Below are 15,369 nucleotides of genomic sequence, written 5' to 3'. Positions count from 1 at the left end.
GAGGAGGTTGAGGGGACATCTTACAGTTCTCTACAAATAAAAGTAGGTTGCAGTGAGGTGGAGGTCAGTCTCTTCTCTCTAGTATCAAGTGATATAGCCTGAAATGGCCTGAAACTTTGCCAGGGGAGCTTTGGATTGGATATCAGGAAAATTTCTTTACAGAAATAATGGACAGGCATTCGAATAGGTTACCTGGGGAGGTGGAGTCACTGTCCCTGGAGGGTATGTGGATGTGGCACCTTGGGATGTGGTTTAACAGCCATGATGGTGTTACATCAATGGTTGCATGCAATGACCCTATAGTCTTTTCCAGTCAAAACAATTCTGAGATTCTGCCTTGATTCTTTAATCACCATTCCTGCACTTCCTCACAACTGACCTCATTTTCCCTAAGCTCTTCTTCACATGCCACATATATCACTGCTCTGCTTTTTCTGCCACACGAGGTGAGATCACCCACAGCAAACTTACATGGTTGAAGAAGTGCTGCAGCTGCTCATTGGCCAAGTTTATGCAAAGCTGTTCAAAACGGTTCACTGCAAAATTTTCAAACCCAAAAATATCCAAGATGCCTGGAAGTGGGAAGAGAAGTAGATCATGTAGCCTGCAGATTATCCTTGCAGGTTGCTGTGTATCCCACACACAACTAAATCCCCCATCACCAAGCTCTTATGGCACAGTGAAACCCCAGACAAGTCACCAGCAGCACCTTTTTTCTATCTGCTCTTGGAAAGATAGGTAAGGGAAGCCCCATTCCCACACTTGGCTCTGAACTGGCCAAGGCCCTGCCCTGCAGACTTCATCTGCTAACTAGTAACTCCAACATGATCACATCTTTGATAATGGATCCCTGCAAACAATCTGTCTGAAATCTCACACTGTCTTTCCTTTGCTGTGGAAATACAAGGAGGAAGGCATGCAGAACTCACCTATCTCACTCAGCTCTACCTGAGGATCCACATTCTCAGCCAGCAGCTCATTGATCTTGCAAACAATCCAGCCAAATACACGTCCATATGCCACCTTTGCAATGGAGTCACGAGCATCTGCAGAGAGAGAACAGCAGCTCACTGAAGGGCTCCAAGGACAGCTGGGAACATTACATACAACTCAATACATTCACTTCTAACAACAATGTCCAGTGGTTTATGAAAAATTTTAAAGATCAAATAAACTTTAGGTATGTCAGATTGATGTGACCCTTTGCACAATCACACTGAGCTCCTCCCTCTTCAGCATGGAGAAGAGGAGGTTTCAAAGAGACCTTGGAGTGGCATTCCAGTATCTGAAGGGGGCTTACAGGAAGCCTGGGAGGGGTATATTTACAAGGTCTTGTAATGACAGGATGAGGGGTAATGGGTTTAAACTGGCAGAGAGGAGATTTAAACTGTATGTTAGGAAGAAGTTCCTCACAGTGAGAAAGGTGAGACACTGGCACAGGTTGCCCAGGGAGGCTGTGCCTGCTCCCTCCCTAGAGGTGTTCAAGGCCAGGCTGGATGAGGCTTTGAGCGACCTGTTCTAGTGGGAAGTGTCCCTGCCTGTGGCAGGGAGCTGGAAATAGGCAATCTTTGAGGTGCCTTCCAATCTAAACCATTCTATGATCCCTATAATCATGAAATTTTCACTGTCTTCCTACAAGATTAGACATGCCATACTTAGGGAGATCATTCAAAATGGAAAGTTTCATTTCCAAAATAACCCAGACGCTTTTTAGAGTAACCAGAGACTTGCTTGTCTCCTCTGCAGGTCTACCAAGTATGGATCCCCTCATTGCTAAACCAAGCAAGAGGTTCCACACTGTATTCAGAAAACTGGATGGCTGTTTCTCTAGCCCATAGCTGCTAAATGTTTAAATACTGTGGGCCAGAGGAGGATACAACTTATGGAAAACTTGCTAACATTTTAAGAAGGAAACCAAATTAACAGGACCAGCATGTTGGGAGATTTATATTTTATTGTCTAGAGAATTGCAAGAGGAGGCATCTAGGAAACAGAACTGACTAATTCCTCATTTTAATCTCTATTTCTTTAATTTACTTGAATCCATAATTTCTACATTCATTTAAAAAAAAACTTTCAGTTTAATGGAATCTTTTTGTGCAGGTTATCTTCAGTTGTTTTCTGTTGAAACAGAAAACAACACCTTGCACTCACTATTTTAATATATTCCCCTTTCATTTCTTTCACCTCACTCCTCCTCTGATACTGTGCTATCTGACTGACTCTCAGTTATTTCTCCAAGGTGCTGATTGACTTAATTGTTTCTCCAACTACTACCTGGAGCTCTGCACGCTGCCAGCACTGCAACAGGGCTTTCCCTTCTTCAGTACAAATACCTACAGTTATCTTCTACATTGTACTGAGGTAGAAAGCAAAGCTAATTCCTTGGTCTAATCTCTGCAGTCTCCTGGAGATCAAGTATCAGCATTCATAGAATCAACCAGGTTGGAAGAGACCTCCAAGAACAGCCAGTCCAACCTAGCACCCAGCCCCATCCAATCAACTAGACCATGGGACTAAGTGCCTCATCCAGGCTTTTTTTAAACACCTTCAGGGACAGCAAGTCCACCACCTGCCTGGGCAGTCCATTCCAATGGCAAATCACTCTCTGGGAAGAACTTTCTCCTAACATCCAGCTTTTACTTCCCCTGGCACAACTTGAGACTGTGTCCCCTTGTTCTGTTGCTGGTTGGCTGGCAGAAGAGACCAACCCCCATCTGGCTACAGCCTCCCTTCAGGCAGTTCTAGACATGTCACTAGGAGATAAACCTTGATCTATTTGCCCCTGTGCAAGAGGAATCATAGAATCAACTAGGTTGAAAGAGATGTCCAAGATGATCCAGTCCAACCTAGCACCCAGTCCTACCCAGTCAACTAGACCATGGCACTAAGTGCCTCACCCAGGCTTTTCTTGAACACCTCCAGCACCATCTCCCTGGGCAGACAGGCATCTTTGTTCCAAACAAGCTGCACATGTGTGGGGATACCATTTCATCAAATATGGGTCAGTCTTTCAAGACAGCACATCTGAAATTCACTCTTTCCTACCTTCTGCCTGCTGCTGGGTGTGAAAACGCTGAATCTGCTCACCTCGGGTCACTGACATCGTACACACAAGGCATTTCAACAGTTCATCCTCTTGGACTCCAAACTGACCCTGGGACAGAAGAAATAGATGAGGACAGCCAGTAGCAAACACTTATTCTGCTTGCAGGGATTGTATCTCCTTGCATCCATGTGACACCCAGTGTAACTGGGTCATGACTCAGATGAAAGCCTTTGACCTTTGTCGTAAGGTTTGTATTACTGCTACCAGCTCACAGCACTGGGGTCAGAGGTGGGCTCTGAGATCTGCATTACCCTTGCAGTGACTAAACTCACTCTTGCACTCTCCCTGAATTGCTTCCAGTGCTGGCACCTTTCACCTTTACCAGGAGCCACGTTAGTCCCTGCTGAGTGGTTTCAATGACTTATTGAACAGCACTAGTGAAGTCAACAGTGCAGGTGCTGAAATGCCTGAGCAACATCAAAGTCACACCAACCCACATGAGACTGGAAACAAAAGGAACTTGGGCACAACTGAACCCCCCAGTGACCATTTTAACAGGAATCCCCCTCAAGTGGGCAAAAAGCCTAAGAAGACTTTAAGAAGCAAGACAAAAAGAAGTTGGCTGCTGAACAGATGCAGTGTGTAGGAAAGAAATACACAAAGACATTGGTGCAAAAAAAAAAAACCTAACAAAAATCCAACAAACAAACCAGTGCTGGGATTTCAAATAGGCCAAAATGTGAGAAAGCAGCTGGAATGCATTGAGCTTTTCCTAGTTGGGGAAGAAGAATGCGTTTAAAGTGTGTGGGTCAGAATTAAGGGACAGGTGATACTTTAGTGGGTGTTTACTGTAAGATTATGAGGAGGAAATCAATAAGGCCTTCTACAGACATCTTAAAGTAGCTGCACTATCACATGCCCTGATTATCATGGGAGACTTCAACCACACAGGTATTTGCTGCAAAAACAACACAGTGAGGCACAAAGAGTGCAGGAGGTTCCTGCCAGGGTATTGATTGTAACTTTTTGATACAGATAGTGGAAAGGTGTGCTGCTGGACCTTGTGTTAATGAACAAACGTCTGGTCAGGGATATGAAGGTTGGAGGCAGAGAATCACAGAATTAAGCAGGCTAGAAAAGACCTTCAAGACCATAGAGTCCAACCTATCACCTAACTAACGAAACCACGGCACTAAGTACTTCAGCCTTCTTTAAACACCTCCAGGGACGGCGACTCCACCACCTCCCCAGGAAGCCCATTCCAATACCAATCACTATTGCTCTGGAGAACTTCTTCCTAGCATCCAGCCTGAACCTGCCCTGGTACAGCTTCACAGTGTCCCCTTGTTCTGTTGCTGGGTGCCTGCGAGAAGAGACCAACCCCACCTGGGTACAACCTCCTTTAAGATAGTTGTAGACATCAATGAGGTCTCCCCTGAACATCCTCTTCTTCAGGCTGAACTCCCCCAGCTCCCTCAGCCTCTCCTCACAGAGCTGTACTCCAGGCTCCTCACCAGCCTTAGTCCCTTCTCTGTACATATTCAAGCACCTCAACATCTTTCTTAAATTGAGGGATCCACAACTGGACACAGTACTTAAGGTGTGGCCTGACCAGTGCTGAGTCCAGGGGCAGAAGGACTTCCCTGGTCCTACTGGCCACACTATTCCTGATACAGACCAGGATGCCATTGGACTTCTTGGCCACCTGGGCACACTGCTGGCTCATGTTCAGCTGCTGTCAACCAGTATCCCCAGGTCCCTCTCTGCCTGGCTGCTCTCCAGACCCTCTGTCCCCAGCCTGTAGCACTGCATGGGGCTGTTGTGGCCAAAGCACAGAACCTGGCACTTAGACTTGTTAAAGCTCATGGCATCAGACTGTGCCCATCTGCCCAGCTTGTCCAGGTCCGTCAGCAGAGCCCTCCTGCCCTCTAACAGATCAATACTTGCTCCCAACTTGGTGTCACCTGCAAATACACAGCCTGCAAAAAGATGACCTTAGCTGCAGTGACCATGAGATGGTGTGTAAAGGGTTAACACTCCTGGGGGGTGGATCTTGAACCTGACCCCAGGTGGTTACCCCACTCCCACTTCCTGTCTAGCCCCCTATAAAAACAGAGGCACTTGCTGTTTTGCCTTCTTTCACCTCTCTGTCTGTTAACCATCACCTTGTCGCTGCTGTTTTCTGTTTTACTACAGGACATCCTTACACGTGGTGGACAAAACCAAATCCTGATTCTGCCTCCATCCACAGTATCACACAGTATCACCAAGGTTGGAAGAGACCTCATAGATCATCAAGTCCAACCCTTTACCACAGAGCTCAAGGCTACACCATGGCACCAAGTGCCACATCCAATCCTGCCTTGAACAGCTCCAGGGACGGCGACTCCACCACCTCCCCGGGCAGCCCATTCCAGTGTCCAATGACTCTCTCAGTGAAGAACTTTCTCCTCACCTCCAGCCTAAATCTCCCCTGGCGCAGCCTGAGGCTGTGTCCTCTCGTTCTGGTGCTGGCCACCTGAGAGAAGAAAGCAACCTCCTCCTGGCCACAACCTCCCCTCAGGTAGTTGTAGACAGCAATAAGGTCTCCCCTGAGCCTCCTCTTCTCCAGGCTAACCAATCCCAGCTCCCTCAGCCTCTCCTCATAGGGCTGTGCTCAAGGCCTCTCACCAGCCTCGTCGCCCTTCTCTGGACACGCTCAAGCATCTCAATGTCCCTCCTAAACTGGGGGGCCCAGAACTGAACACAGCACTCAAGGTGTGGTCTAACCAGTGCAGAGTACAGGGGCAGAACGACCTCCCTGCTCCTGCTGACCACACCATTCCTGATGCAGGCCAGGATGCCATGGGCTGTCTTGGCCACCTGGGCACACTGCTGGCTCATGTTCAGGTGGGTATCAATCAGCACCCCCAGATCCCTCTCTGTCTGGCTGCTCTCCAGCCACTCCGACCCCAGCCTGTATCTCTGCATGGGGTTGTTGTAGCCAAAGTGCAGCACCCTGCACTTGGAGCTATTGAACTCCATCCCATTGGACTCTGCCCATCTGTGCAGGCGGTCAAGGTCCCGCTGCAGAGCCCTTCTGCCCTCCAACCCAGTCACATCTGCCCCCAGCTTAGTGTCATCTGCGAACTTGCTGATGACTGACTCGATGCCCTCATCAAGTCAGTCATCTTGGCTAGTGGTAGCCAAGAAGTTCATCATGGGCCACCAATGTGCCCTTATGGGCAAAAAGGCCAGTGGTATTCTGGGGTGCACTGAGAGTGTGGCCAGCAGGTCGAGAGAGGTCTTCTCCCCTCTAATCTGTCCTGGTGAGGCTACACCTGGGTTACTGTGTCCAGTTCTGGGCTCCCCAGTTCAAGAAAGACAGGAACCTACTGGAGAGGGTCCAACAGAACATGAGGATGATAAGGGGACTGAAGCATCTCTCTTACAAGGAGACACTGAGAGATGTGGCACACTTGACCCTCAAGTAGAGAGGATTGAGAGGGGATCTTATCAGTGCATATAAATTGCTAAAGGGTGAAGATCATAAGCATGAGGCTGGGCTCTTTCAGTGGTAGCCAGTGACTGAAAAAGGGGTAATGGGAACTAAATAGAACAAAGGTTTAACTTGAACATAGGGTTTGTGTTCCAGGCCCCTCACCAGCTTTGTTGCCCTTCTCTGGACACGTTCCAGCACCTCAATATCTCTCTTGAATTGAGAAGCCCAGAACTGGACACAGCACTCGAGGTGTGGCCTGACCAGCGCTGAGTACAGGGGAAGAATAACCTCCCTTGTCCTACTGGCCACACTGTTTTTCATACAGGCCAGGATGCCATTGCCTTTCTTGGCCACCTACCCACACTGCTGGCTCATCTTCAGCTACTATCTACCAGTACCCCCAGGTCCCTTTCCTCCTGGCTGCTTTCCAGCCACTCTGTCCCCAGCCTGTAGCACTTCTTGTGGTTGTTGTGGCCAAAGTGCCGAACTCCGCACTTGGCCTTGTTCAATCTCATCCCATTGGCCTCTGCCCACCCATCCAGCCTGTCCAGGTCCCTCTGCAGGGCTCTCCTACCTTCCAACTGATCAACACTTGCTCCTAGCTTGGTGCCATCTGCAAACTTACTGATGGACTCAATCCCCTCATCCAGATCATCAATAAAGATATTTAACAGGACTGGGCACAGCACTGATCCTTGGGGAACACCACTAGTGACAGCTGCCAACTGGATGTGGCACCATTCACCACCACTCTCTGGGCCTGGCCTTCCAGCCAGTTCCTGACCCAGCACAGAGTGAATCTGTCCAAGCCATGAGCTGCCATCTTGGCTAGGATCTTCTTGTGGCAGACAGTGTCAAAGGCTTTGCTGAAGTCCAGGTAGACTACATCCACAGCCTTCCCCCCAGGCACTGCCTAAACACGAAATGCAGTTATTTGAGGGACTCCTTATTTCATTATGTGTCTTAGGTATAAAGGGATAAAGTTTGCCATCTACACTGAACATATCTGCTGAAGTGTGCAGATTCCAGGGCATTAATGATTTAAATCCTTATGGGAATTTTGTCATGGTGGAGATAGGACTTGTCTGCAAATGGAGCTCAGGGGATGTTCAGTATGATCTATTGTAGTATACAGGCACAACTGCTACATTTATCACTATGCAGAGGAAGAGAATGGTTCATTTCTAAGTATTTCAGGCCTGTTTCTTCTGTAACTCACACAATGAAATCTCAAAGTGTTTCTAATAAAAAATTCTGGGTTCGAAAAGGATACTCTCAGAAGAATTAACACTGGAAAGGTTTCTTCTCTCCCCTCCTCTATTACTCAGCCACGTACAGCAGTGTTGGACACGTTATTAAATGGGAAGGGAAGTCAGCAGGCTGGCTCCTGGTAGCAGTGCTGTCTCTGCAAGATGCACTGTAAGCACAGAGGCTCTATGAGGTTATGGCTTGAGCAGATGAAGCTGTATGCCTGACTCATAGATTTATACTCTGCAGCACAATTCTAATGGCTCTGTGTGGGAAGCAGTCACTTACAGGCACGACTACAATACCACAGTCATATTGTGCACTTCCAGAGGAAAAACTCCTTGTTCTTCAAAAGCCTTCACACGCTGAAGTAGAAACACCATCTGCCATCTCTGGCAGGAGCAGCTCCTGCAGTCACACTACCAGTGGGAACTGACAGCACATCTGTAATGTTTCTTTTAGCTCTTCCTGTGACTCACCGCTGCAGCTTTCAGCCATCCTTGGGAGGCTTCACTCACTTTTACAGATCCATTGCTTTCCTCAGGGACAAAGGTCACGTTGCCCAGAGACAACACACCAGCCAAGATAACTTGCATGTCCACTTGCTCCTAAAACACAGAAGAAAGGACACTGAAAACCTCTCAGCATGTAACATACAATGCGAAAGCCTCAGAAGTTAGAAAGGTGAAAGAAGAGCCTGTGGGAAGAAGCTCTACACAAAGTGTGACAGACTCGGGTGGTTTGGAAGCACCATGGAAAATCCAGAGGAGAGAAGGAGGACTAAGCCCCAAACAGGAGCCAGAAAGAAACTGTGCCTGCAGGAAGCAGGGATGGAAATTAACTCCAGAACTGACCTGTTCTTGGAAGCCCACCATGTCAAGGGCATTGCACACCTCTTGGTATTTGTGCTTCCAGCGCTGTGCTACCTCCTGTGTACCGTACTGTCCACTTATGTACCTGAGAAAGTGTATATCCCATACAAAACCATCACACAATCAGCAGAGCAAGTCAGCCCTAGCCCAAAGGAACAAAGCACATAGCAGCAGTGGTGACATCAAAGGGATAATCTTCCAAGGCAATTCTGCAAAGAGACTTCAGACTTCCCATTTTCCATAACAGCCCACAAGATGTCTTCATGTAGTTCCATTCAGGTCCCATTCCACCTTCTGTTCATATAATTACCTGTTCCACATACCACAGGAGAGCCACAGGGCAGAAGGTACAGGCTCCATTATGATCCTCTGTCCTCCACCCCCCCCCATCATGAAGATTAAACTAAGATCTATCTTTACCTGTAAAGTGAAGGATCCAAGAGCCCATACATCTCCTTTTCCTCTGAAGAAAGCCCAGCAAACATGTAGTAGAATATATGGAAATTCCTCTCCCCAGCATCTTGTTGTACTACCCGTGACTTCTCCAGCAGGTATTCACTCAGCTTTGCACCTTGCACTGCACACAAGAAGGTGATGGGGTAAACTTTGCACCAGGGGACATGAAGCTGGCTGAGCTGTTACACATCCCTTGTTTGGTGACAGGCATATGGAGTTTTCTAAAGTAACTTTCTTGCATGCAACACTCTCTAGGCTGTCCTGCATCTTGGAAGCAGGCTTCTCTACATTTCCTATCATCTTAGGAGATGTCTGCTCATCTCCTTTTATCAGCAACCAAGGCTTCTGGCACCATAGTATTACTGACACCTCTACTGTGCTGTTACCACAATATCCTTCCACTACTCAATGCTGTCGAACACAGGATGTGGTTGTCAGAAGATGTTACTTCATTACACACACAACCCAGAGACAGTCAGACATCAAAAATTCACCCTCCATGAGTTCTGGATGCTTGAATCAATCCCCATCTCCCAGACTAGTTGCTTCCCTTGACTTCACCTGTGTTCTTCTGGAAACGCAGCTGTAAGTACTTTCCAAAGCGGCTGCTGTTGTCATTCATCACAGTCTGGGCATTGCCAAAAGCTTCAAGCAATGGATTTACCTAAAACAAGTGAGCAAGCAGAATAAACATTCTTCAAATTCAGTGATGCAATCTAACTTAACTTTAGAATTTACTATTTTAGCACTCAGCTGCAATGGGAACCACTCCATGAGTAGTCAAGAGCACTTATTTTACCTTACTCTGGATAAAGGAACTGAAAGAGGCAAATAAAAAAAGACAAAGCAGCATGATGTCACTGAAAATAAGCAAAATCAAACTCATTTCATCTCAGTAAGTTGACTGAATCACTTGTTAAAAGAGAAGGTTGGTGTAACAGACTTCCACAAAACATCTGACATGGTATTGCTAATTAACAACTGCAACACAGTAAAAATATTAGTGCAGCCTTCCAGTACTTAAAGGGGGAACCACAATAAAGCTGAAATGGGACTTTTCTCAAGGGCATGTAGTGATAGGACATGTGGCAATAGCTTTTAAATTGAAACATTTGATATAAAGAATAAATTCTTCACTATGAGGTTGTGGAGGCACTGGAATAAGATGCCCATCCCTGGAAGTGTTTGAGATCAGATGGGACAGGGCTGAGAGAAACTTTATCTAGTTAAAGATGTCCCTGCCCTTGGCATGGGGGTTGGAAATAGATAATCTTTAAGGTGCCTTCCCACCCAAACTATTAGATGATTCTGTAACAATAAATAGGGTAAACACAGCACTCAGTAGATGTAAGCATGATAACTATTGAAATTTGTAGACATCACTAAGGCTTGGGACAGTGAATTACAAAGAAACTAAAAGTAAGACCAGGCTGTCTTGGTAAATGGGATGCAAACAAGGTGTAAGACTTTTTCTTTCCCCCTATATTTGGGCAAAGAATGTCTGCTGACTGCAGGAACAATGCTTCAGGGTGCATGTTGGGCAGCCTGCCAAACACAGCTTTACAATATGACATTCTACGCCCAAAAGGGCTTAGTCCTTGAATGTATCTACAGGAATCAAGATGTCTATTATCTCCTTACCACCATCTCTACACTCTCCAATGACAGCTTGCTCAAACTGATGTGAACTTTGTTTCCAGTGGAAGAACTGCAGGCTGAGCTCCAAGCACTATGCTGAGCAAACACAGCTATCCTGCTTACTGAACCTGCTCTGGTCAGAAGCAGCTTGGCAGCGTGGCCCAAGCCAGCTCTCAGTGCAGTCAGCAGGCACAGACTGCAGGCACAGACAGCAGGGAGACTACCAGGCTAACTTCTGTGAGAAGCTTCTAGCAGCTTTCCTTGTCCTTCATAGAGCCAGTGCCAGCTGGCTGCAAGACAGACCTGCTACTGGCCAAAGCCGAGATCATCAGTGACGGTAATAGGATCTTTACCACAACCTACTTAAGGGGGGGAAATGCCTTCCACAGTAGCAACTGCAGACAGAGAGAGAAGAGAATATATGAGAGTAACAATGCCACAGACACCCAGGTCAGTGACAAGGGAAGAACAAGAGATGCTTCAATTGCTGCAACAGAGAGATTCCCCTTGCAGCCTGTGGTGAAGACCATGGTGAGGGAAGCTGTCCACAGCAGCCCACAGTGGTTAACAGCAGAGCAGACATCCACCTGCAGCCTGTGGAGGACCCCATGCCAGAGTAGGTGGATATATGAAGGAGGCTTTGAATTGTGAAGCCCAGCTGCAATAGGCTCCTGGCAGGACCTGTGGACCAATGGAGAGAGAGTAGCCCACACTGGAGCAGGTTTGTTGGCAGGACTTTTGACGGTTCCACAGTGGAGCAGTATGTTCCTGAAGGACTATGCCTCATAGAAGGGACCCACATTGGACTGTAGTGTATGAAAAGGACCCACACTGGAGTAATTTCTGAAGTACTATCTCACGTGGGAGAGACTCCACACTGGAGCAGGAAGACAGCATGAGGAAGAAGAAGCAGCAGAGACATCATGTGATGAACTGACTGCAACCTCCACTCCCTGTCCTCCTGTGTCACTGCCAAGGAGGAGGTAGTGTAATTGTGGTTGAAGTTGAACCTGGGAAGAAGGGAGGGGTGGAGAAAAGGTTTGGTGATTTGTTCCTGTTTTCACTGTCCTACTCTGATGCTGTCAATACATTGAATTAATTTTCCCCATATCAAGTCTGTTTTGCCTGTGACAGTAACTGCTGAGTGATCTCCTTACTTCAACCTATGAGCCTTTTGTCATATTTTTCTCCCCCTATACAGTTAAAGGAGGGTAAAAGATCAGCTTTGGTTGGCACTTCCTGATCAGCCAAAGTTAATTCACGACGTACAGAAAGATGTCTCTGGCTTTACAGGAAACCTGAAAACAGAAGACTTTAAAATGAAGTAGTCCAAAAACTCATTCTGTTTAATCTATCACATGAAAGGTCAAAGTATAATTTGCTCAAAAAAAGCTCACAACTCCTTGGGGAACAACTAAAGTGCCAACACTTCCCACCAAAGAGTCATTTAGATGTTTCAAAAGCAGCTAGCATAAGCACATGAGAACAGCAAATACGGAGTTAGCCAGCTAAGTGGGTGTGTGCCTGATAGTATCGAGGAAAGGTGCATGACTGCTGTGTGGATTCTCCATCCCTGTGTACCATTAAATGAAGATTTCATTTTTCTGATAAAATTCCTTGTTTTACCTCAAACAGGAAATTACTAGGAAAAATCACCCTAATCAGAACACATGAAAAATTACTGCAACAGCTCTTTACCATTTAAGATACCACTACAGAATGACAGACCTACCAACCATTCTAATTTGTGGTCAGCTATTTCACCATCCTTACCCACTATTTTCTCGTGTCTTATCCATTGCTCCCTAACTTTCAGTGGTGATTCATCAGCAGGCTTCCTGAGTCTAACACAAGTTGTCCTGCAGCAGTGCTGCTTCCATATACTCAAACACCATCCTGTAATGACCTACCTGAAGGATCTGCTGCTCCAGCTGAGAGTTGCCTTTGCATAGGTTCATTATGTGCTGCAACAATAGCTTCGCACTCTCTGTTTTTCCTGCACCACTCTCTCCACTGCCAAGAAAAGCAAAGGAATTGCAAAGAAATTTCAAACAGTTGTAAAGTACAGGTGTTCTGCCCCTTGTCTCTTAGTGCCCCATCACCTGATAGTGCTCTCCTGTCCAAGAGTTCCACAACTCTTCAGCTAACTGCATGTATGAGAACAACCTCCTAGCAGTTTCGCACAGCAGGTATCACAAACTCCTGACCCCTCCTTAGGGGAATTCTTCCCCATCTGCAAGGGAGTACTGACAGACTCCATGTCATCAGTTCTGGATACAGTGCACCACACAGGTCACTGGCTCTGCTTCCTAAGGAAAAAAAGTGTATCTAACCTGGGGAAAACAAAGTGATCGCATACACTGACTCCCCTGCGTGTGCTGGAACCAACAGCTTCCTCTTTTCTCATATCCACAACCGAGTTCCAATCTTGAGATACTGCACCAATCTCAAATCTCAGGCACACCACATCCTCGCAAGCATCAGCTGTTTGAGAACATGGACACAGTGCCACAAACTGCCCATGCACCCAGAGGCAGCAGCGCACGTCACTCTGCCGTCATGCGTGCCCAGAGCCTCCACCCCTAAGGCAAACAAGCAGCACTTGCAAAGAACAGCTTTCCCCATCTCGAGAGGTGGAATATACAGCCACTGAGACTAGGTGTCCTTGGCTGAGAACATCACAGCAGCAGAGAACTTCAGTGTTTGCATAGGGGGAAAAATAAAGGGCAGTAACTACTGAAGGTCTCAGTTTTCACACTCAACCTTTGAACATCTGGTGTGGCTTTACTGTTTTGCAGCTCCCAGTGGTTATATACTTGGGATCAGGTATGTGTCATACCTCAAATATTACAACAGATACCTGACCTCAAGCAATATTCACAGACAGAATGTTCACATCCAGACAGGGCTCCTGGTTGGTACAAAAAGGTATTTTTGTTGCTAGTGACTTCCTTCCTCTACAAAAGCAGGTACGTCAGCACTTCCATAGTTCAAACTTGTCCTCGCACCCACCAAATCGCACAATAGATTCACTAGGTCTTGCAAATGCTATCCACCTGTTGGTATTTAACTGCCCATTTGTGAAGTCATCATGCCTTATAAGAAGAGGCTGAGGGACCTGGGGCTTTTTAGTCTGGAAAAGAGAAGACTGAGAGGGAATTTAATCAATGTTCATAAATATCTGAGGTGTCAGAAGAGAGGGCACAGGCTCTTCTCACTTGCTCCCTGTGATAGGATGAGGAGCAATGGATGTAAGCTGCAACACAGGAGGTCCCTCCTCAACACCAGGGGAAACTTCTTTACTGTGAAGGTCACAGAGCACCATAACAGGCTCCCCAGAGAGGTTGTGAGTCTCCTTATCTTGAGATTTTCAAGGCCCATCTGGATGTGTTCCTCCGTGACCTGAGATGGACTGTATGGTCCTGATCTGCCAGGGGGCTTGGACTCAATGACTTCTTTGGGCCCCTTCCAACCCCTAACATCCTGTGATCTCCAGGAGACCTAAATACTGTACCACAGCAAGCATACCTAGGCTGCATCTAAAGTCTATTGGGATGACAAAATGAGTCAGTGGAATTTGAAGCACAAGACAAGTTGATTGTAACGAGCTTTGGCCACCTGGAGCAGCTGCCACTGAAACATGCCATCCGGACCTCTCAATCTAAGCCAAAGACACTGAAGAGACCACAAACAATAGTAGAGTACGGTGCATTCCCATGCTGTTCTGATCAGTTGTAGTCTAACAGGAGCGACTTCCTCCACTTTACCCGTACTAGGTAACCTTATTAATGACTGTTTGTTCACTCGCAGAGAGCAAACTCATTACATTTCTGTGACTGCACCACAGCAACTGGTTCATATGACTGCAAGATGCACACAAGTAGTCCAGATTCTCATCTCTGAAACCACAAGCTGCTGGCAGAAAACGATCAGACCACTGACTTCTTGGCTAACACTCACAATTTCTTGTCTTCCATATCCCTAAACAAATACTGAGGCTGTTCTCTAATCCTAACAGCCCTACCCATAGCACTTCTTCCACTTGCATGCCACTGCTTCCTGAAAGCACTTCCTTTAAACCATAAGCTCTCAGAGCTTGCAGGCTAGAGAAGTGAGTGGGGCTCAAGTGACTTTCAAGGTCAGTTCCCGGACCCGCCACAAAACTCAACAGTGATTCAAAAAAGTCACTGCCACACCATGCAGACTGAAAACTCTGATAAAATTATCAGAATGCCAATATTAAGCGAGCATTAAGTCAAACACACTGGCAATTAATATTTTAACTGACGTGGCATTTAAACTGTTCTCTACAAAAGCCACAAAAGGCAGTTAGTGTTTTGAGGCTTTACTCTCTGTGCCATTTCATGCTTTCTCTGTTAGTTGATGGTGCCTGAGGCTGTCTCTTACTAGTCAACAGTATCTGCTACTCTGTATTAGTTTCAGCACAACAACACTGATGTAAAGGAGTGAAAATACTCAGACACCAGTACACTCTTTGTTTACACAAGCCCATTTTTCTTCCTTCTAGCACAAAACTGACCATGATAAAGATTTTTCCTGATTAGACTCCCAAAGGTCTTAGGGCAAGAATGCTTCCTCGCTTACTTCCCCTGCTCTTTGGGAAA

General features: G+C 46.6%; 1 protein-coding gene across 4 annotated transcripts in view; it reads right to left on the bottom strand.

Moving 5' to 3' along the window:
• Positions 1–15,369, bottom strand: part of LOC135173367 (unconventional myosin-VIIa-like) — a 42,668-nt gene that overhangs the window by 26,420 nt on the left and 879 nt on the right. For 3 of the 4 annotated variants that reach the window (XM_064140214.1, XM_064140215.1, XM_064140217.1), the window contains exons 4-11: positions 12,655–12,757; positions 9,668–9,770; positions 9,071–9,227; positions 8,633–8,735; positions 8,258–8,386; positions 3,049–3,157; positions 930–1,046; positions 472–572 (exon numbers count right to left, since the gene is read on the bottom strand). In XM_064140214.1, the coding sequence (XP_063996284.1) occupies positions 472–572; positions 930–1,046; positions 3,049–3,157; positions 8,258–8,386; positions 8,633–8,735; positions 9,071–9,227; positions 9,668–9,770; positions 12,655–12,757 (922 nt within the window). The remainder of the gene's footprint in view (positions 1–471; positions 573–929; positions 1,047–3,048; positions 3,158–8,257; positions 8,387–8,632; positions 8,736–9,070; positions 9,228–9,667; positions 9,771–12,654; positions 12,758–15,369) is intronic. The other variant, XM_064140216.1, reaches the window with a different exon arrangement.

This window comes from Pogoniulus pusillus, chromosome Z (genome assembly GCF_015220805.1).
Source record: "Pogoniulus pusillus isolate bPogPus1 chromosome Z, bPogPus1.pri, whole genome shotgun sequence".
In the NCBI taxonomy this organism is placed as follows: domain Eukaryota; kingdom Metazoa; phylum Chordata; class Aves; order Piciformes; family Lybiidae; genus Pogoniulus; species Pogoniulus pusillus.
The sequence above is the reverse complement of the archived record's forward strand: the minus strand, read 5'-3'. Positions and strand labels throughout refer to the sequence as shown.